The sequence below is a fragment of the Labeo rohita genome, chromosome 19 (genome assembly GCF_022985175.1).
Source record: "Labeo rohita strain BAU-BD-2019 chromosome 19, IGBB_LRoh.1.0, whole genome shotgun sequence".
In the NCBI taxonomy this organism is placed as follows: Eukaryota; Metazoa; Chordata; class Actinopteri; order Cypriniformes; family Cyprinidae; genus Labeo; species Labeo rohita.
Genome location: NC_066887.1, coordinates 8,597,822 through 8,622,147, shown reverse-complemented (window position 1 = coordinate 8,622,147; position 24,326 = coordinate 8,597,822). Strand labels below are relative to the sequence as shown.

At 33.8% G+C, this 24,326-nt stretch overlaps 1 protein-coding gene across 1 annotated transcript in view; it reads right to left on the bottom strand.

The window, feature by feature from the left end:
- Nucleotides 1–441: 441 nt before the first annotated feature.
- nsun2 (NOP2/Sun RNA methyltransferase 2) overlaps nt 442–24,326 on the bottom strand; it is a 33,077-nt gene continuing 9,192 nt past the window's right edge. Inside the window, exons 8-19 of the mRNA XM_051136002.1 lie at nt 21,510–21,584; nt 20,482–20,612; nt 19,103–19,176; nt 16,545–16,675; nt 16,211–16,307; nt 15,834–16,042; nt 11,968–12,060; nt 11,329–11,464; nt 8,982–9,062; nt 8,160–8,298; nt 6,028–6,067; nt 442–1,079 (exon numbers count right to left, since the gene is read on the bottom strand). Coding sequence (XP_050991959.1) covers nt 764–1,079; nt 6,028–6,067; nt 8,160–8,298; nt 8,982–9,062; nt 11,329–11,464; nt 11,968–12,060; nt 15,834–16,042; nt 16,211–16,307; nt 16,545–16,675; nt 19,103–19,176; nt 20,482–20,612; nt 21,510–21,584 — 1,522 coding nt within the window. The 3' untranslated portion in view covers nt 442–763. The remainder of the gene's footprint in view (nt 1,080–6,027; nt 6,068–8,159; nt 8,299–8,981; nt 9,063–11,328; nt 11,465–11,967; nt 12,061–15,833; nt 16,043–16,210; nt 16,308–16,544; nt 16,676–19,102; nt 19,177–20,481; nt 20,613–21,509; nt 21,585–24,326) is intronic.

Sequence of the window (24,326 nt, the reverse complement as noted above, 5' to 3'; positions counted from 1 at the left end):
TTCAAAATCAGGGCACCATTGAAGTCCATTAAATGAAGAAAAATCCTGAAATGTTTTCCTCCATACAAACCATAATTTCTTTAGGACTGAAGACAGAAAGGCATGAACATATTGGATGACAAGGGGGTGAGTACATTATTTGTAAATTGTTGTTCTGGAAGTGGAGTTCTCCTCTAACTTTGTCACTGTTATGTGACCTACAGCGATAGTTTTGACACTTCATTGCTATTCACAAATCCTTTCCCTGCAGCCTAATGTGGAAGTGTTCATTGGATGCACATTTCACAACCTCAAGCAGTAGTAGCAGGCCATCCACTTTCTTTTCCCAGGTTTTTTTTCTACTACATAGTATGAAAGTATAAATATTTAGAAGCAAGGGCATGAGTTTGACATACTGCTAGCACATCTAGTCAGTGAAAATGACACCAAAACAAACTGAGATGTTGACAAATGGAGTTTATTGTAACAAGGAACAAAAATGACATAATATACAATGTGTAAATCATGTAGAAGCATCTGAGAAAATGAAATGCACTGTAAGACCATTAGATTTGTCCCTTGAACAACAACATAAACTATAAAAACATATCAAACAGCAAATGCTTTAATCAATATTTTAAAAAAAGCTCTGATAAAATAAAAACCAGATCGTTTCTTCAGAAGTTAGCCAATCTCCTGTACAAGTGTGTAGTCTGGAAAAAAACACTTAAGGCCTAGTGAAGCCTTTCATTTTTCTCCTGACTCATACTAACTACTAAGGTAACTAGCTCGCAGGCCCGTCACAAGTGCTGCTAACAGGTTCTGTGCCGTTAGCGTCGGACTCTGAACAGTTTCGCTCCGTTTCTTCACCTTCCTGTTCCAAGAGATCTGCCTCTTGGCTCAGTCCCTCGGCATCTTCTGTGCTTCCTTCCTGGGTTTCTGTTGAACCGTCGTTCCTCTTGCCCTGTTTGTCACGGAAGACTTCCACCCCCACCATGCGGAGGTAATGAAGACGCTCATTACGTGGGACGAAAGCCCTGATGGAAGTTTTTCCTCTCCAGCCACACAAATCTATAGGACACTGAGGAGCATTGAGATCCCTGGAGAAATGACAAGAAAGAAAAATTAAAAGGTAATACAAGAGGAAAAAGAGCCAAAGAATGATTGACAGAGAGGAGAATGGAGAATTCAGAAGAATTCAGAAGAAGGGGAAGGAAAATGAGCAAATTATTGATCAGCTACAGTGCAGACAGGGCCAGAAACCGATGTGGAGTGTGACGGTGATGCCGGTTGGGGCGCTTTAAGTGTGCCTGTGATCAGACGGATGGAAAAAGAGAGTGAAAGATGATCAGGCGCGCTGTGCTGGAACGGGCCGTCATGTTTTCGTGTGGGGAGCCAGCAGCACACTGCCAACAGAGGAGGATGACACCACAGCGCCACGCGCCGCTAATCACAGTGACATCAGAGCTGGTGTCACTCACTGTGATGAAACCGCGAAGAACAAGTGTGTGCACGTCAATATTAGAGTATGTGCTTTGTGGGGGCTCATATTAATGAGAAAATAAACAGACATATTCATAGATTCCCATGATGCTGTGATGCTAATTTAGACTTGTCATCTAGCACAAAAAGGAATGGAGCAATGGTGCACTGTGGTGAACATTTATCAACTGTTTGTTAAAGGTATAGTTCACCCAAAAATGAAAATTCTGTCATGAATTATCACCTTAATGTTTTTGTTTTTAAAGAAGTCTCTTCTCACCAATTTATTTGACCCGAAGTTACATTTTGAAATATCATTATTTAAAATAACTGTTTTCAATTAATATATATTTAAAAATGTAATTTATTCCTGTGATCAAAGTGAGTTTTTTTTTAGCATCATTACTCCAGACTTCAGGGTCACATGATCCTTCAGAAAAAAGATGATCAAGATATCTATAATGTTACAAAAGATTTCTATTTCAGATAAATGCTGAAAAAAAATCTCAGCTATTTTCAACATTTTCAACAGTTTGTTTAAATGGTAAAAATATTTCAAAATTTTACTGTTTTTGCTGTACTTTGGATCAATAAAATGCAGGCTTGGTAAGCAGAAGAGACTTCTTTAAAAAACATTAAAAAAATATTAAAATATTACTGTTCAAAAACTTTTGACTGGTAGCGTATTTCTTTAAAATGAATTAATTTTACACAGTGTCTAGAATAGAAGCTTACATACTGAAATAAAAAATATCTTAAAAAAAAAAAAATCTTATTTATAAACAAATATTAAAATAAATAATACCTGAATAAACATCTAAAATAAATTAAAAAAAAACCTAACATCTAAAATATTAACTTAAATTTAACACCAAATAAATTAAAATATGACATTAATGAACAATACATATTTAAAAAATAAATATGCAAATAACTCTAATTAAATCTCAATCAAACTGCAGTTGGGTTATTTTGATTAGGTAAACAATGACAAAAAAAATAAATACATAAATACATATAACACAATAAAATGCAATTAAAAAAATAAAAATAAAAATAAAATAATTGAAAATTAAAAATGAAAATGTATATCTATCTATCTACGCATGTAATATGCACAAGTAGTCAACATCTGAAGTGGATCAAAAAAAAAAAAAAAGTTTAAAGTTGTCCTAAGACAAGAACAGGTATTGTTTTTGTTTTAGGACAACTTTGATGAAAAGGTTTTGATCCACTTCAAATGTTGACTACTGTATACATGTATGAACACCTGACTTGCTGCTATGAGTACTGGGCGTGTAAATGTGCTGTTGACTATGATGTTGCTCCCATTTAAAACATGAAAGAGTGATGAACTTGTCATGTATTGTGTGCTAAAGCTCAATGAAAACAAAAGAAATCCTGTACTGTTGAAGAAACATCTGGTATAAACACAGGCAAACATGGACACAACTGAAGTTTACTGATTAAAATGGTGGGTGTGTTTGTGTGTGTGTAACAAAAAGAGAGGGAGAGAGATAAAAGGACAGAGTTTCCAGCTGGATTGACTAGTTTTCTACACAGTAAGGGCCATCAACGTGAAACATGACTGTCTGGTGGGCCAAACAATGAGCTTTCTGCTGAGAGAGACAATGAAGAGCTATTTATCTGTGAAGAGGAAGCCGGGTGCATCAGTTCGAGCCCTTTAATTATCAGACAAGGGGCGTAATGGCTACAAAGCACTCAATCTCCATTCATTTGTCTCCTGACTAGCTGATGAATGGCTCTGTGTACGTACAACACAACACAACACAACACACCTTCCAGCCACCGCCACTGGAGTCCCAGCACAAGCGCCACACCAACACATAGCCAAACGTCTACCTAGTACTCACCCCCTTGTCATCCAAGATGTTCATGTCTTTCTGTGTTCAGTGGTGAAGAAATTATGGTTTTTGAGGAAAGCATTTCAGGATTTTTCTGCATATAATGGACTTCAATGGTGCCCCCGATTTTGAACTTCCAAAATGTAGTTTAAACACAGCTTCAAAGGACTCTAAACGATCCCAGCTGAGGAAGAAGGGTCTTATCTAGTGAAATAAAAATGTATACTTTTTAAAGCACAAAAGCTTGTGTAGCACAGGTTCTGGGATGCGCGTCCATGACGCTACATACTATTGAATCACGTCAAAAGGTCACGCGGAACTACAGACCCAGTGTTTACAAAGCGAACGCGCAAAGACTAAGAAAGTGCAAGTAACTCAAACGCTGTTTACAAACAAAAAGGTACAGCAATGTCGGACGATTCTGAAGTTGTAGGAGAAAATAAGATGGAGTTTTTCGTCACAGTACACAGACGATGAACTTAGACAGGATTCGTAGTATTGATGGGAAGTTCGGATCATTTTACCAACTCTGACCTTTGAGTCTCGTTCAGCAAAATGAATGAATCTTTTCCGAGTCATTTTGTTAATTTAAAAAAATAATTACAATGTTACGTTACTTCCCTAACACATCTACTGCTTACACAAAATTGATCACACTACAAACAAGACAAAACTATAATGCTATAAGAAACAGAAAAGATTAATTCATTGTTTACCTGGGTCTTTAGTCTATGATTAGCTCACCTCACCTCTGACAAGTTTTCGGGTTTGAGTCGTTCGTTCATCATGTGACAACCCCATAAGATGAACGAACGACTCAAAAACCAGAAGACTTGAAACAGGTGAACTAATTCCAGTACAGAACCTAATAGGATGTTGCGCATGCGTGACTGAACGAATCACTCCCAAGATGACTTGTTCTTTCCGAGTCACATTAAAGATTTGTTCAAAATGAATGAATCGTTCAAGAATGACCCATCACTAATTCGTAGCATCGTGAACGTGCATCCCAGAGCCTGTGCTACACAAGCTTTTGTGCTTAAAGTATATAAATTTTTATTTTTCAAAACAAATTACCAATTGTTTCGCTAGATAAGACCCTTCTTCCTCGGCTGGGGTCATTTAGAGCCCTTTGAAGCTGCATTTAAACTACATTTTGGTTCAAAATTGGGGCACCAACAAGTTTATTATATGAAGAAAAATCCTGAAATGCTTTCCTCAGAATTGCTTTACAACTGAAGACAGAAAGACATGAACATCTTGGATGACAAGGGGGTGAGTAAATTATTTGTAAATTGTTGTTCTGGAAGTGGACTTCTCCTTTAAGATTCACCTGATGAAGAGGCTGCTCCAAAAAATACAGAAAATGGAAAACAAAGCTGCCTACTAAAACCTAATTTTGACTAAAATCTAAGGCAGAAACTCCAGAATAAATTGCAATTCCAAGTTGAATTTAAAATTTAAATAATAGAACTTTCATAATGTTGGTTTGTAAGCTTAGCAACATGCTAACATCAAACTACTTTTTTTACTTTTAACTAATTTTTGGCTCTATTTAGAAAGAAGCTCCCTACTTGGGTAATAGATAGAGATCAACCGATATATATCGATTTACCGATATTTAAGCATTTAACCATAATTGGTTATCGGTTTTGTAATAATGGATTCACCGATAAACACCGCCATCTTGTGGGTGTTTTGAGAATTACCGTCAGGATCGCCATTTCAGCGCATCTGAGGGGAGACGAGACAACAACAACGGCATGCATAGGTAAAGCACTTGCTTAGCTGTAATTAGTAAACTTTATTTAACATAACAGCCATTGATGCACATATTATATGTGTTACATAAATGCCTGATATGTAGCTAGTTTATGCAGCTTTGGATCTAAGAAATAGACAAACTCAGAGTCACGCAAGATAATCTGTCCTAATAAACACGTACATTTGTCTGAATTAAATAATATACAGCCATGAATGAGCACATGTTGGAAATGAAAGCCCTGTATTTAATTCTCTCTGTGTTGTCTATAAGCTCATCATTAGTCTTGTGAAGTCGGAGGCGGCTAAAATAATCCATCAAGTCGTGTCCCAATAAAGACTTAACTTTGCATGAATTAAATACTGCCATGAATGAGTGCATGTTGGAAATAAAATTGCTTAATTTAATTCTCTCTGTTGTGTATATCATTAATCTCATAAAGTTGCTTTTATTTTGCTGTTCACTCACTGGGGAGATGCTCAGAAAATGTTCCAGCAGCCACCAAAAAAAAAAATTATAAATAAAAAGTTTTTGTTGTTGTAATATGAAGATTGAGGAGGGGAAAAAAAAAAAAAAAAAAAAAAAAAAAAAAATCAAAGAGAAGTATGGACTTACTTCACTCAGTCATTTATTTTCTTTATAACAGTAAATAAAAATCAGTTCTGCATATCGGTTATCAGACACACAAACATGCAAATAATCGTTATCGGTATTGGTTATAAAAAAAAAAAAAATAAATAAATAAAAAAAAAAAAAAAAAAAAATATCGGTCAATCACTAGCAATAGACAACAAGGCAGTTCATTAGGCTTTAGAACAGATGAAGAGAAGAATGAGGCATAGACTTGAGACTAGATCTGATCTCAAGTCCAAGTGGTTCCTTACTGTTTTGTTCAATAAGTGTGTGGTAATAATATGGATTAAGAACATGAGCACTTACTTTGGATCCGGTAGGTATCGTAAAACAATGCTGCCCATTTCTGGAGAAAGAAAGAACAACATTGGCATTTCAGAGCAATACTTTAAATATCAGTGATGTCAACAAAATCATGCCTTTGTTATCTGTAATGTGATGCTGAGCTTTATGAAAAAGAATAAAGGCCTAAGGTTCAGATCTAAACATGTGAATTTGTCACAAGGACAGTTTGACAACATTGACAAGTGCCACAACAACTACAATAACACCAAATTAATAAATGACTAATATCTATACACAAACACACATATATATGTGTGACCCTGGACCACCCTGACAAAACCAGTCTTAAGTCGCTGGGGTATATTTGTAGCATAGCCAAAAATACACTGTATGGGTCAAAATGATGGATTTTTCTTTTATGGCAAAAACATTAGGAAATTAAGTAAAGATCATGTTCCATGAAGATATTTTGTAAATTTCCTACCTAAATTCCAAAAACTTAATTTTTGATTAGTAATAATCATTGTGAAGAATATTATTTGGACAACTTTAAAAGGCGATTTCCTCAGATTCCAGATTTTAAATAGTTGTATCTGGCCAAATATTGTCCTTATGTATTAAGCTTTCATGTGATGTACAAATCTCAATTTTGAAAAATTGACCCTTATGACTGGTTGTGTAACCCACGGTCACATATATTAATATATAAAAGATATATTGTAAAAAGGGAGAACTTTTTTATACAGAAATTATCTAAAATATTTTAGTGCATAAAATAATTACAGGAGCAAATATTATACATATATAAAATATAAAGTACAAATGTCAATAGATAAAAAAAAAAAAAATAATAACCGCACCTAACATTAACATTTTTAAATATACTTTTATATTACAATAATTTCACAGTCAATCTTTAAATTAATGTAGAAACGACATGAAGCCAGTACATTTTGAATCTATCCATCTACCTATCTATCTATCTATCTCTATAGCATCTGCATCTGAACTCTTTTTTTTATATATATATATATATATATATATATATATATATATATATATATATATATATATATATATATATATATATATATATATATATATATATATATATATATATATGTGTGTGTATGAAGAGTTCAGATGCAAAACCAGCTAAAAGCCATCTCGGTCAAAAATGAGATCATGATACGGAGTGAATGCTCTCAACACATATTATTCCATCAAATACTTTTACTTCAAACTCGCTAAAATATCAGCCTCAGCCCAATCAGAAGTACCAGTACTTAGATAGAAACCTATACATCGGAGCCTGATAAAATTGCATTTTTTAAAGAAAGACATCAGATGGATTTAGCTGGTTTTGCATCTGAACTCTTTATATATATATATATTATATATATATATATATATATATATATATATATATATATATATATATATATATATATATATATATATATATATATATATATATATAAATATAAATATAAATATAATATAATATAATATAATATAATATAATATAATATAATATATGAAGAGTTCACTTTTTTTTTTTTTTTTTTTTTTTTTTAAGTGCAATCAAATTCATAAACTCGTTGAGATTAATGTTTTAAATATAGTTTTGAACACAGAAATATTAAATTAATTTAATAACTAAAAAGAAGATAAAAATGAAACTAATACTGCCAGTAGGTGGCGGCAAGTCACTGATTTAATTTCTGAATCATATCATTCATTTGATTCATTGGAACGGCTGATTAATGCAGCAATAAAGCCAGTGCGGGGTGTATTCAAAGCGCCGCCTTTACTGTTTACAATGCGTGAAATGCTGCGCTGCGATTGGCTGAGCAGATGTATCGCATTTTGCAGAGAAGGAAGACTGGCGTTTTTCGCGATTTGGAAAAAATGGGAGAAAACATGACAGAATAACACAGCGGATATCGCATTTTGTGTAAAATTAAAAACTGCATTTTCCAGATACAATACTGATTTTGGCAGGAACTCAATTTTGTAAAAAATGGCATCTATATATACACACACACACACACACACACATATATAAATTCTATCAAATTTTGTAAAGAAATGTAAAGAAAGAATTTCAAAGAATTCATAGGCTTCATAACAGGACTCTGAAAGGCACTGACCAAGTTTCTTGGCCTGACTGTGAGCATCATCTCCGAGCTTGCTGAGGAAGGGGTTCTCCTGCGTGAGGAGCACCTTCACGTCCTCCACGCTGATGTTAATGATTCGGGCTCTGATGTAGGGGCACAGTGTGTAAATACCCTGGAAAAAGACATCAGCATAGAGTCAAGGACTCAATCTTCTCTTTCACACAAACAAAAACACACACAAAGCCTTTCCTGCTCTGAGAAAAACAAACTCAGGATGATTAAGTCTAGTGCAAAAACGCATTCCCGCCTTCACATTAATTCAGCCTTGGAAAGCAGCAGACATGTTTTAATCTATTTCCTCATCTATGGGAAGAATAAATACGTACACAAAATTCAAAGAACTGATCTTCCTCTAGTTAAAAATCAATAGACTGTAGTGGGAAAAAAATGGTAATGGAAGTTCCCTCTAGAGCAAGCTCAGGTTATTAACGGCACATTGAGATTAACTTGCTTCCCTATAGACCACTGAACCTAGTTTTTGAGCAAAAAAAACATCTGAGAAAACTGAGATATTGAAGTGTTGCTTTAATTATAGACTGATTACTGTGGTACAACTTAATTTCTAAAGCGTTTTTGGTCAAAACTGCATGTGAAATCAAACCATTATATCTTGCAGAAGTATCTTTGGGATTAGACTGCTGCTTTTTAACTTGAAAAAGATCTCCTAAAAATCAATGCTTTCTAAACGATGAAAACATGACTACACACCATCTTTATTCTAAAAGTGATTGTACAGTATTCATTTAGATCTCAACATTTTCAAAAGTTTTCAACTACTACATATAACAAACCCACCTCCTGAGCCAGTCTGAACGCACAACCAAACTGTTCTCCATCCGTATTTCTGGACCAGACCTTCACGCCTGTGTTTATAACCTGCGGAAAGACAGAGAACATGGACGTGAAAAACTGTCTACAACAGTGTTATGCTAATTCATTATTTTCACAAATGCATTAACTAACACTAACTACCACTGAACAACACATTTGTTACAGTATTAAGTCATCTTTGTTAACATTAATTAATAAAAATACTATTGGTTATTGTTACTTCATTAGCTCAAGTCCATTAAGTAGCAATACCAGATACAACTTTTGATTTTAATAATGTATTAGCAAATGTTGAAATTAATATTAAGATTAATAAATGCTTTAGAAATAGTATTTTTTTTTATTGTTCGTTTATGTTAACTAATGCTAACAAATGGAACCTTGTTATGAACCTTGTTTTTTATTTGACTGCATAATAATAATAATAATAATAATAATAATAATAATAATAATACAATTATATATTACAATTATTACTATTATTAACAGCAGTAGTAATAGTAATAATTTATTATTCTTTTACAGTAACAACAACAACATTCTAGTTTTATTATATTAGTAGTAATATTGTATTTAATTTTAATATTAACACTAATATATTAGTTATTACTATTAATACTTTTTACTAATATACTAATAATAAATATTACTGTATGACTATTATATATTTTCAGTATAGTAATACTACACCATTCGTAGGTACTATCAGTAACAGTAATATAATTTTGTTATAAAATTATATATTACAATTGCAATAAAATTATATTTTATAAAATGTATTATTTTACAGTAATTATATACAATTATGTATAGTATAATAATATTAATAAGCTGTAATTTTATTATATTAGTAATATTGTATTATATAGCAGATAAATATTACTACTAAATGTTTTTACTATTATTATTATTATTATTATTATTATTATTATTATTAATACTTCCTACTAATATATTAGTAGTATATATTACTGTATTACTATATAATTTATGTACTATTACTGTATTTTTTATAATTCATACTACTACTACTACTACTACATAGTCATTATATATAGTATAAAAAAAAAATTAATTTTACTATTTTAGTAGTAATATTGTACATATAGAATAGTTAGAATAGAAATTACTATTAATACTATTAGAAACAGTAATTAATAATAATAATAATAATAATATTATTATTATTATAATAAATTATAAACTATTACAAATATTACTAACAGCAGAAGTAGTAGTATTTTATAGTAATTATATATATTTATATATAGTAAAATATAAATAAAGTTGTTCTAATTTTATTATATTAGTGATATTGTATTTATTATAGAATTCTAATAAATATTACTACTTGTATTAGTTATTACTATTACCATTAATACTACTAATATACTTACTAATATATATTTGTAGTATACATTACTCTATTACTATATTATATAATTTTAATACAGTATTACTAATATATACATGGGTACCACACACACAAAATTACTATTACTACCAATTATAATTATTATTATCAGTAAATAAAATGATAACTTTCAGTTACATACATAACGTAAAATTATACAATAATATTGTTACCTCTTATAAAACTAAGCAGATACAATTCTTTATAGCAAATGTTGTTAAATTATTTATAAATAAATAAAAACAAACATGTACTACCATGTACTTACATTTAAATTAATAATTGAATACAATGCACTTAATTGTTAGTATTAGTTAAGAAACGCATGAACATCTTGGATGACAAGGGAGTGAGAATGTTCACATAGATATGTGAATCTTTGTTTTGGAAGTGAACTTCTTTAAACCTACCCATACCAGCAAACCTGTTCCTAACCTTACCTGTATCCCACTTCAATAGCAGCAAAAGTGCAATACAATAAGCACACTGAACTTTTTTTAAAAATGTAAATACACAGTAGTTAAGGCCAACTAATATAAAATGGAACCAAACAAACAAAACAAATAAACGAAAAGTTATAATAGTTCTGCATCACTGGCCAAATAACACTACAGGATGTTAACTGCTCAAAACACAAATAATACAACAAAGGACGGGGTGTGTAAGTGTTTACAGTGTGCTTCTTTGTTGTAACGCAACTCCAGTGATGTCTGTTTACATTAGCAGCAGATGGTTGTTTCATACTTGATGAATGTGAAGGCACTAGAGCTCAGATAGAGATGAGATCATAGCGAGGCTGCTGTCCCCATCTGCCTGTACGCCATCCTCAATCACTGCTAGCACTGATGAAGGGCCATCAGAGTCCCTGTGTGTGTGTGTGCGTGTGTGAGATCTTGCCTTCATTCTCTCGCTGTTGTTGAGCAGAACATTGCGCAGCTCTTTGGACACCATGTACAGGTGCCTCTTCTTTCCTTCGTGGGTTCGAGTCAATACGTTAAGCTTGGGGAAATCTGGAGACAGGTCGTAGAAGGCTCTGCAGCAGACAAAGAAATATCACAGGGTAGAATAAACGATGGTTAGACAGAAGGAAAAAACAAAACAAAACAAAAAAAAAAAAAACGCACATATGCGCACAGCGCTGAACACGCGGCGACATATGGAGCAGAGGCGTTGTCTCCAACAAGTCAAAATGGCGGGCTGCCAGCGCTGTGGCACTGTGCATCTGTGTGAGAAAATAAATAACATTCATCACAAACAAAAGACGGAGTCACAGCGACTGAACGATAATGATCATATCATCCATTCATCTGACTGGTCACACAGGATGTATAGCGTAATAAAAGATAAACGCTCATATTTTTACACACATACAGACTCCAGCCAACTCAGAGCTTATATATTCAGATATGACAAACACACATTGGATTAGACAAATACTGCTAAAAAAGACAAGCAAGATATGAGGGCTTTTGTAAAAAAACAGTTCAATTTGTATTGAGCAGTGAGGCTTTGTAAATGGAGAGGAGAGGCACTCACTGGATGGGAGGGAAGATGGGGTCATCCTCTGTCAGAAACACAAAAGGATCCTCTTTGAAGCCAAAGAGTTTCATCTTCTTTGGAGGAGGGGGGCTGGAACAGACAGAGCACTTCATGTCAATGTGGAGCATAGGAACTGAAGAAAATAATGCAATGGGAGACACCGTCCAGCAGGGGGCAGTCAAATGAGCAGCATTAATAAATGAAAGCAAATATGTTTGGAATGAAATTCTGTCTTACTGAATTCTTAAAGGAGAAGTCCACTTCCAAAACAACAATTTACAAATGATTTACTCACCCCCTTGTCATCTAAGATGTTCATGTCTTTCTGTCTTCAGTCGTAAAGAAATTATGGTTTTTGAGGAAAGCATTTCAGGATTTTTCTTCATATAATGGACTTCAATGGTGCCCCGATTTTGAACTTCCGAAATGTAGTTTTAATGCAGCTTCAAAGGGCTCTAAATGATCCCAGCCGAGGAAGAAGGTTCTTATCTAGCGAAATGATCGGTCATTTTTTTCCAAAAATAAAAGTTTGTATACTTTAAGCACAAAAGCTCGCGTAGCACAGGCTCTCAGATGCGCGTCCATGGGTTATTCTTGAACGATTCGTTCATTTTGAACGAATCTTTAATGTGATTTGCAAAGAACGAGTCGTCTCGGGGGAGTGATTCGTTCAGTCACGCATGCGCAACATCCTATTAGGTTCTGTACTGGAATTAGTTCACCTGTTTCGAGTCTTTGGGTTTTTCGAGTCGTTCGTTCATCTTATGGGGCTGTCACGTGACGCTGATTTTGCTAAATTGAACGAAATGACTCGAAAAAAAGATTTGTTAATTTTGCTGAATGAGACTCAAAGGTCCGAGTCGGTAAAATGATCTGAACTTCCCATCACTACTACGAATCATGTCTAAGTTCATCGTCTGTGTACTCCGGCTTAAAAAGGTAGAGTATCTCCTACAACTTCAGAATCGTCCAACATGTACCTTTTTGTTTGTAAACCGCGTTTGACTTACTTGCACTTTCTTAGTCTTTGCACGTTTGCTTCGTAAACACTGGGTCTGTAGTTCCGCCTACGTTCGGCGTGACCTTTCTACATGATTCAGTAGTACGTCATGAACGTGCATGCCAGAACCTGTACTACACAGGCTTTTGTGCTTAAAGTATACGCATTTTTTATTTTTTCAGAAAAAAAAAAAAAAAAAAAAAAAAGACCAATCATTTCGCTAGATAAGACCCTTCTTCCTCGGCTGGGATCATTTAGAGCCCTTTGAAGCTGCATTTAAACTACATTTTGGAAGTTCAAAATCAGGGCACCATTGAAGTCCATTATATGGAGAAAAATCCTGAAATGTTTTCCTCCATACAAACCATAATTTTTTTACGACTGAAGACAGAAAGACATGAACATCTTGAATGACAAGGGGGTGAGTAAATTATTTGTAAATTGTTGTTTTGGAAGTGGAGTTCTCCTTTAAAAAAAAATACCGCACAGTTGTACGTCTACTTTTATGCTTAACTAGCATGTGAAAGAACAGATTATGCAACAATAAATGGTTTAAACTTGCATCACATAATCACAAGTATGATCCCAGTTCAGTGCTTAAAACACATTGCGACTCAATGCAAATTACATGCTTTTCTTAAATATACTGCTGTTAGTTTCACAGTAAGGAGCCATTTAAGGAGAAATTCATGTAGCTTCCAGATGGAAATGTTATTTTGCATTGAATTTAAATATGCCCAAATGCCTAACATTTAACAGTAGGGCTGAAACGATTCCTTGAGTAACTCAAAAAATACAAAAGAGGGTTTGTTTAGTCCTTTTACTGCAACTACACATGGAACACTTTGCTTTCCCACGGAACCGTTACTACTGACACACAAACCAATAAACGCTGGACATATTTAAGACTGTAAATTAATGGTGGTTAGTTATGACGTCCCTAAGTTAGCCATGTTTGAAATACAAAGTGCCATTTACAGTGATTGTCTCATTCTCTCTCCGTGACACACAGAAAGTCAGAAAGTTAGTGAATATCAAACGAAGAGTGCCTCAGCATGATTACAAATGTGATACTGATTTTATGCAACAGTTCATCAATAAACAAGTAGTTTATATTAAGAGATTTACATTTTAGACAGCATACTAGGGATGGGCGATATCTTATCATTTGTGATATACCGGTAAAATTTTTCCCTCACAATAAGAATTGGTCCTCCCACGATAGTAATGATAAAGTCTAGTTGTTGACATATTTCTATGTGCGACAGTATGGAGTGACATGCTGAAGGTGGATGTAAAACTAGTATATCGCTAAATGAGGACCTCCGATCTGAAACTGGTTTGGTCAAAACTGTGCAGTGCAACAAAACTCAGTGTTTGAGTCTTACAAACCTGTTGTCCGACAGAGATATCATTTATTATTATTAGATATCATAATATAATTATTATTATATTTTTAGTCTGATTTTATTGTGTCATTTTCAGTAAATGTGTGGTTATTTTATTGGTGCATCCAGAATTTTCAGTTTCGGACCAGAATTTTCATTTCAGTGCATCCCTAAGTGGAGGAGATCATTCTGACGAGTAGCCTAAGATTACTTGCATCTGTTGTTATTGTGTTATTAAAAAACCTTTGCAGGTCCTACGGCTGATAGAGAGCCTACTCAGTTGAAAACCGCTTCAGTGAGCTCAATTACAGTAACACTGCATTTTATTGTCAGTAATGGTAATGGAGTTGTAACAGGGGAAACAGTAATTTGTTTAAATACTCATTACAGAAAAAAAAGTAATGCTTTTAGTAACGCAGTTTATTTATAACACCGCTGTTCCATCACTATTGTTGATAATAGCAATAATAATTAATATCTTGTTAATTATCTTAATTTCACATTAACAAGATGTTTACTTTAGCCGCATTTAGCCCGTTTAGCCGCCAAACTTGCTAACTAGCATGTTATTAGGAAAGGTGATTGCAGAGATTCATTAAAAAAAACCCTTATACTCACTTCTGCTGTAAGTGAAGCTGGATCACGAATGATTCGCGTGAACATAGACGGATATATGTAGATGGGGAGGTGCATTCCCTTCACAAACAAACATAATCCACTTCATCTTCAGTGGCTCGGATGTCGGGAGTAAATGACGACCACTATGTTCATTATTACATCCAGCAACACAACACCTCAATCGCTCAATCGGAGATATTCTTGTCTAACTTACATCCCTGCTCCGGCATCGAAACAATGGAGGTCGGACTGTTACAACTGGTCTGAGGTAAGACGCTCATGTCAATCGACTATTATGGGAGCAGCCTCTGTGGGTGTGACGCCACACCAACAAGCATCTGAGAATGGTTCGATTTGAAAAAGGGGATATTATTCTTACAGATTAATTAAAAATCACAGCATAGATTTTTATCATTATAGGGTAGATTTGTACATACACTGCCAACACACATTAATGTTCAAACAACATGTAAAAGTGAACTTGATGACCCCTTTAAGGGAATGTTGAATGTGACCATCCCACCATGATCATAGGTACCCTAAAAGTGTCACTGATTTCATCAAATCTCTTCATTTGTGTTCTGAAGATAAATGAAGATCTTAAGATCTTACTTTAATTAAATGTTTAAAAGGATTAAAAAAAATAAATAATAGATCTGAAGATTTATAATACTAGTTATTAAAACCCTAATTACATATAGGCTTTATCATTCATTTATCATCAGCAGCCAAAATGTCTTCATTGGTGCATCCCAAAACACAGCACAGAGAGAACAAAAGAATGAAGGAACAATCAGCAGAGAGAACAATAGGGTGAACTGCTGCGCCCACGTACACACCTGGCTGAAGATACTCACCCACACACATTATCTTTCTTGACCTCTGAAGGGTCAGGCGTATCTGGGACAGACGGGGTTCCCTCTGCAGGGGTCTCGCCCTCCACTGCTTCCACAGGGGTGTCAGCCGACGAGCTGTCTGCTGGTGGGACGTCAGCGGGAGGCTCTCCCATCTGCGGCTCCTCTACAGGAGCCGCCTCACTGGAGGAGTTCACATCCTTATTACGAAGCTACAGACAAAGAGAGGACAGAGAGAATGGTGCATACACTAGCTTACCAAATAGGGTGGATTCATCTAAGAAAATGGGCTTGTTAGTTATAACGACAAAATGATGCCATAAATGTACTCTCATACAACTTTAATGCTGTTTGCATACAATTTATTATGTTTCTAATACCTTTGGAAAACGGCGGTTCCATGGCATTGGTGCCTTCTTCACCAAAACAGCCACAAAAAACCCGCCAGTGTTCTGGTGATGGGGCAATATTCTCACACTGAAAACACAAGTCAAATACATTTTAATGGCTGCAGAAAATTCAGTGTAAATTAGATTCACTCACCAAGTGTCAGTTTACTCAATGTTAGTGTTGCTCCAATATTAATGTGGTTGTGTACCACCATCTGGTGGAGAGTCTTGGTACAACACACTAGAGCTGTATAAGCCAATGGTTTGAAGTTTGTTAAAAGCTTCTAGTTTATGTCATAGATATATATGATCAAAACTAACTCACCATCTCTCCAGCTTCATATTGGCCAGCTTCTCTGGGTCTGCTGGTGGAAACATGGTGGGTCTGATCTGAGTGTGTCGACTCGTTGGCACCTCTGACCAGTCAGAATACCACTGACCCTCTTTGGTCATTACCTTAAATTAAATTTTTGGAAAGAAATTAATACTTGTATTCAGGAAGGATGTTGTATTAAAGGGATAGTTCATCCAAAAATGAAAATTCGGTCATTACTTATTCGCTCTCATGTCATTCCAAACCTGCAAGACCCTCGCTCATCTTCACAACACAAATTAAGATATTTTTGATGAAATCCAAAAGCTTTCCTAAGTGTACCAAGTGCGTTCATAAAAGTACCATAACGAATGCATATTGAATACATTGTTTAATAAAGTCGCTAATTTTGTTTTCTTTGCACACAAAAAGTATTCGCGTAGCTTCATAAAATAAAGGTTGAACCACTGAGAGAGAGAGAGAAATCATAAAAATATACTAATAAAAAACTAAAAATGAAAACATGCAAAGTGAAGCACATGCAAAGTATTACTACTAAAGTTTTACAAACTATACTACACTTTTACTGTAGTAAAACCACAGTTAATTTGGGGATTTGAATGTGAATACTTTGTTTTTATGACTGTACTGCCTTAATGTTAAGTAGGGGAAAAAAAAAAAAAAAAAAAAGATTTGCGAAGCATCATTTTAAATCAGGACTTGGAGGAACATGGAGCACGGATCACAAATCTGAATACTTGAATAATTCAAATGCTTCAAAACAGTGAATCATTTTGCAACGTAATGGTTTAACTGATTCTGAGTTTTGAAAAGGTCCATTTCACCCATCACACATTCTGGAAAAAAAGGAAGAAAAGAAAAGGAAGAAAAGAAAAGAAAAGAAAAGAAAAGAAAAGAAAAGAAAAGAAAAGAAAAGAAAAGAAAAGAAAATTGTAGGGCCCTATTGTTCAAAATGTTAAAATTGCGATTTTTGGACTTTTTGTTTGTTTGTTTTTTTTTTAAAGTAACACTAGTTACTTTCCCTAGTTAATTTTATAATGATGTAACTCAGTTACTATTTGTGAGAAGTAACTAGCAACTATAACTAATTCCTTTTCAAAAGTAACATGGAAGTGAGACACTGACTTGCTTCATTCAATGTTTTTATTTTATTTTGTTTAAATGAATGTATGTTTTTAGACTTAAGCAATGACCAGTTTGTCAGAACCACTAGTAAATTACGTTATTTTGTTTAGTTTTCTAATCTTTTGTCTCTATAATCGTGAGAGAATCATGCTCTCCAATTTATTAAAAACAACTAGGATTCTCAGTTTATCCAGAATTGTGAAGCTCGTTTAAATGTTGTTTATTACTGCATATAATTTATTAAAATAGAAGTTTAATTTCATAAAGTTCAAAATGCACCTACATTCTCATTTGAATAAAAGACTATTTTCCTTATACATTTCATCAAGGATTTCTTAAGAAAAGTTTAAAAATCTGGTCTTGTCTCATTCTCGTGAACCCAGTCTCGTGTCTCGTCTCGTCTTGTGGGACAAGTGTCTCATCACACCCCTAATTTACAGATAATGTACTCACCCCCTTGTCACCCAAGATGTTCATGTCTTTCTGTCTTCAGTCGTAAAGACATTGTGTTTGAGGAAAACATTTCTGCATTTTTCTCCATATAATGGACTGATATGGTGTCCCGATTTTGAACTTCCAAAATGCAGTTTAAATGCGGCTTCAAACGATCCCAAATGCAGTTGTAAATGATCCCAGCCAAGGAAGAAGGGTCTTATCTAGCAAATTTCTTTACGACTGAAGAAAGACATGAACATATTGGATGACAAGCGTGTGAGTACATTATCTGTAAATTGTTCTTCTGGAAATGAACTACTCCTTTAAACACTTATTTCATAGATACATTGTCTTTCAATATTTCAAGCACTTTTCAAGTATCTCTTCAGGAATATTGTTATTTTCAAGGGTTTTCCAGGCCCTAAATTTCAAAAGTCAAATTCAAGTACTTTAAGCACCTTGTACAAACTCTGTGCCTTTCTGTGGTAGTTGTGTTGCTGCCAGAGCAGGATCACAAAGCTCTCGGATTTAGTCAAAAATCTCTTAATTTGTGTTTTGAAGATGAACAAAGGTCTTACGGGTTTGGAACGACATGAGAGCGAGTAATTAATGACAGAATTTTCATTTTTGGGGGAACGATCCCTTTAAAATGATTAAAATTCACCAAGTTGCCAACCACATGTCATGTTTACTCTGCATCACTGTCTGAACTTTAGAGTATGAAACCAAAATACAAGATCTGATTACTTTTAATTTGGTTAAGGAGGCTTTCACGAGTATAGGCATGTTATTTTAATAATGTTACCAAGATATTTTGGATTATAAAAAGAGCTTTACTGTGGGCCTTTTATTACAAATAGTCTAATGCCCTTGCTGCAGTTAAAGAAAGGGAAATGACTGTGCATAAGCCAGGGTAAACTCAACATTTGTAAGCAGAAACAGTATGGATAGAATCTAATGTCACAGAGTGGAAGCTAACGCCTCATTACCTTCCAAGATGTAATTCCAGGCATATATTTGAGTCCTGGGAGATCTGCAGAGGCATCTGCTAACTCCAAAGCACCTGAGAAATAAACAAGAGTGAAGAAATGCTTAAAGTAATGTTTGACTTAAAAACTGCATCTCCAGTAACACTTTACAATAAGACGTCATTTGTTAACATTATTTAATGTATTAACCAACATGAACAAATAATGAACAATATTTAATTAAACCATTTAATCTTTGTTAATGTTAGTTAATAAAATACAGTTGTTCATTGTTCATGTTAGCTCACAGTGCATTAACTAATGTTAACAAACACAACTTGTGATTTTAATAATGCATTAGTAAATGCTGAAATTAACAAAGGTTAATAAATGCTGTAGAAGTTTTATTCATTCTTAGTTCATGTTAACTAATGTAGTTAATTAATGTTAAGCAATGGTACTTATTGTAAAGTGCATTTCCCATAGGTTTTGAACTTTATATTACTAAAGAGACACACAACACAAACCCAAAGCGTTGAAACTTATGTAAATCTCAGTAACAGGGTTATCAACAAACTATTAAAAAAAAAAAAAAAAAAAAAAAAAAAAAAAAAAAGTTTACTTGAAACAAAATAAATAAATTAAATGACTAGCTAAATTGTTAACTTGAAGTACTACATTAACTCAAACTAAAAAAAAATAATAAATTCATTAAAACTTTATAGCTATTTGTATTCATTTTTCATGACAAACAACAAATTTAATATTAAAATTAAAACATAAAACTGAATTCAAAATATGAACATTGTATAATAGCATGTTAATGTAATTTAAATAACACACTGCATATAAAAACAAACATTCATTTTTATATACACATTTAAAAATAAATGTCACAATTATGAGAAAATATATATATATATATATATATATATATAATGTATTATATTTATATTTATTTATATTTATCTTTTCTTCTCATAATTGACAAAAATGAATATGTATGTTTTATGAGCAGTGTTTTATTTTAATATATATATATAAATAATAATAATAATTATTATTATTATTATTAATATTATTATTATTATTATTATTATTAATAATAAATAATATTATTATTGTTATTATTATTATTATTATATTTTCCTCATAATTGTGACATTTCTTTAAGACTGTCTGCAATGCAATAATTTTAAATGTATATAAAAATGAATATGTATGTTTTATTGAACAGTGTGTTATTTTAATATATATAAAAATAAATACATACTACTACTAATAAATATATCTATATATAAAAATTAGATATCGATTTTATTTATGCCAAATACATTTTTCTCTTGATTTTTAAATGAAATGGTGCAGAAATGTTTTTATGAGCCAGAAGCCAGACATACCTTCACTCTTCTCCAGCAGGGCAGCGATGACGGCTTCATCCTCGACAGGGTTCAGGGAGCAGGTGGAGTACACCATCCTACCCCCTACTGCCAGCTGCTCCACACCTCGCACTGCGATCCTGATCTGCAACCTGACACACAATGAGAAATTGAAGAGGCACACACTTAACATAACAAACTGCTCTGTTCTGCAACTACTGCAACCTGAGAACGGAGAGACAGCAAACACACACACACACACACACACACACACACAGGCAGACCAATGCTGACAGTGCAACATAAAGAACACAACTCCTCATCAGATGCAACATCTCGTTTCAGTAACGAGGTACAGAAAACACTCCTCCAGCAAACACATCACTGCAAATTCACCGCTGCTGTCTAAAGTGCTTAAGCTTTAGACACAAAGATCAACATAAATCAAGACTTGTGGGTTTATCAGAGAGCATAAAGACACTAGGATGCATTCAGACTAGAGTACAAGTGTACTGCTAACTGAACAGTATACTGTTTAGCACAAAACCATGATACATTGTTGTCACATGACTTCAATACAGTGGTGTACACAAGTAACTAAAAATTTCTCAATGTCTTAATTTTCGTGAAAATGCATTAAAATTGACAGTAAACATATTGATAATAATAAAGGTTTCTTGAGGAGCAAATCATCATATTACAATGTTTTCTGAAGAATCATGTGACACTGAAGACTGCAGTAATGGTGCTGAAAATTAAGCTTCGATCACAGGAAATCACATTTTAAGATGCATTCAAAGATATACTTAAGATATACTGTACATTTTTAATTACCAATATTACTTCTGTTGCATCTCTCACAATGGATATAGAAGATCAAGTGGAGCGCATTACAATATTCCACATACCGATAATATGGATTTTGGCAAATCCAAGTCTTCCATGCATTCAGAACATTTCCGTACTGTTCACAGTACACAAAATGCACACTGTAAAAACAGTAATAGTACACTACTGAGAACAGACTAAATGAACTGGACTGGTCTTACCCGTGAAGCTGCAGGCTGTTGCTGGTTGTCCATTTTTTCCACACATCAATGTTTTTCCTCATCGTTCCATCTCCACTGTAGAGAAAAAGGTGCTGATTTTATTGTTTGCAGGTATCTTTGTTACAGTGTAAATGAACAGGTAAGTACTGAGCAGCGCTGGGCGATATCGCAGGAAATTAAATTTTTTGATTTTTCAGAACGTTTGACCGATTCTTGATTTTTTTTTACGATTTATTAAGTCAACTTGGGAGTAACTTCGTTTTAAACCTCTAGTTAAAGAAAATTTTATGTGTGCACCACACAAAGTTGTCAACCTGACGTAAATATTAAACAAATCACTTGGTAAATATATTTGCAGAGAAGATGCATGAACTACAACTACATGTTGTGCAAACTTAATTGTCTTATAAATATTACATGTTAAGAAATGAGGAAAATGCTAAAAAAAAAAAAAAAAAATTCAAAATCACTGAAGGTATAACACCAGTAGACTATTATTAACTATAAATGTTCTATAAAATAATGAACAGCAGCTTTCATCCTGTCACCATGAAGCAAACATGAAATATCAGACATACAGTAGCAGTTCTTCACAGGTTTTTTTTATTCAATTGCGCTGTTTTTCCATTGTTTTTTTTATGAAAACATGGATGTATTTGACTGTTGCACTCGCGTCTCATGCATTAAACGGCATTATAAAACGGCACTCAAATTAAAAGAAGTTCATTCCTATCTCCTTGCATGTTTTTACTATTCCATTGCCCGTGTCGCATCTTTGTCAACACTCAAGCACATTCTATATGAACAGCGCCTAGTGATATGAGCGCTTCACATGTGAGCGGTTAAGCACGTGCGCCGACATGCGGTTGGATCGTTCTTTTTTTTTTATAATGTTATTATTGGCATATTGTCTAATTTTAATGTTTGGTAATATTTCTATTCAAAATCACGATTCCTCGATTTCGAAACATTAAAATTATGGCAAAACATTGAATTCGAATGAATCAATTAAAAACAAACAAACAAACAAAAAACACTGCCCAACTCTAGTACAGAATAATATTAAACAACACGTACTTACTATAGGGTTAGGGTTTGGTTCAGAATTAGGTGGGGGTTCTGCATTACAAGTAACAGGAGTTACTTAATCAGATTACTTTTTCAAGTAACTAGTAAAGTAACATTACTTTTTAGTTCACAAGAAAATATGCGAGTTATTTAAAAAAAAAAAAAAAATCCTACATCCCAAGGCTTATTCATTATACATTTGGTGTGAATGGGCCTTTACATTTGCCAAAAATATATATTTTTTTAAATTTATTTATTATTATTAAAAACAAACAAGCAAACAAGCAAGCCCAGGCCTGATGTGAAAAAGTACCACAAAAGTAACGTAACATAACTTTCCAAAAAAAAGTAACTCGGGCTACATACACACTACGAGCCTCAGTGCTCTATACCAAAAAGTTTTGCTCTGATATCTTTCTATAGCTGTTCACATTGTTGTTTTTAAAATGTAGCCAATATCATTTTCAGTGTGAACAGATCATGCTCCTAAATTGACCTGTATGCGCAAAAAGAAAATAAACAGAGTTGCCACGTTTTCATAACAAAATCTGCCCTTCTCAAATTTTGTCCAAAATTCACCCAATCGCGTTCCAGGGAGGTAAACATCACGTTAAAGGGATCGCTTTAACCCACAGAGTTTAAAAACAACCATTAAAAACTAGTAAAAAAAACTTTAAAGACAGGAAAAAAGTAGCGAATTCTGTGGGAAAACTGTGGACTTGGCAACACTTGTGCAGTGCGGCGTCATACAAAAAAGTAAACAAGAAAGACAAGGTAAGCAATTATGCGTTTATTTAACGCAATATGAAAAATAAAGACAAGGTTGTGACAGAAGAGTTTCGAAACTTCATGATGACAGTAGGAACATTCGCAACTGTCTTGATAACTTTGGGCGTGTAAAATCTTTGGAGTGACTCCCATAAGCGCAGAATCATGACAAATGTCAATTCAGATTATGTTGATTCTGATATGACTGTTTACACTGTGGTTGCATTGCAAAACATCTGACCAGTATTGGATTTAGCACCACATATGGAAGTTGAAATTGAAAAGATCAGATTCCATGCCGTTTGTGCTGTTCACGCTGTCATGAGAAAAACAGATCTGAGACACGTGAGCGAAAAAAAAAAAAAAAATCAGATTTGGGTCACATTTGCTTGCAGTGTAAACGTAGTTACTTTTTAGGGAGTAACAAGTAACTTTCCCCAACACTTGTAATCATGTATAATTTACTGTTATTACTACAGTAAGTGCATGTAGCTTATAAGAGAGACACGGTAAAATAAAATGTCTTATAACTAGTGGTTCTTTACCACACACAGAATAAAGATGGTGGTATCATCACATTTATTTCCTTCAAGTAATTTTAAACTGGACTGTATTAACTTTTAAGAGCGCTTCCTGTGGTCTCATGAGATCATAAGCTATTTTATTTTAAATCAATTACATCATTGTTTGGTTAACAAGGCAGTAAATTTTGCATCAAATAAAAGTGCTATTCAGGAATGAACTACAATCCTACGCAGGCAAAAAGGCAAGCCATAATTACAACTTTAAAGTCAACTTCAAATCATTTAATCGACAGTAAGAAATGTTTAGACGGCAAACCCAGGCTGACCACACTGTGTGTGTAAGATGTTTGGCCTGCTGGTACGGAGCAGACCGTGTTGTCCTTGGCACCTGATTCCGCTGCAACCCAAGTATAGACTCCACCAACTATAAACCCTGCTATATGATGTTACATGCTGG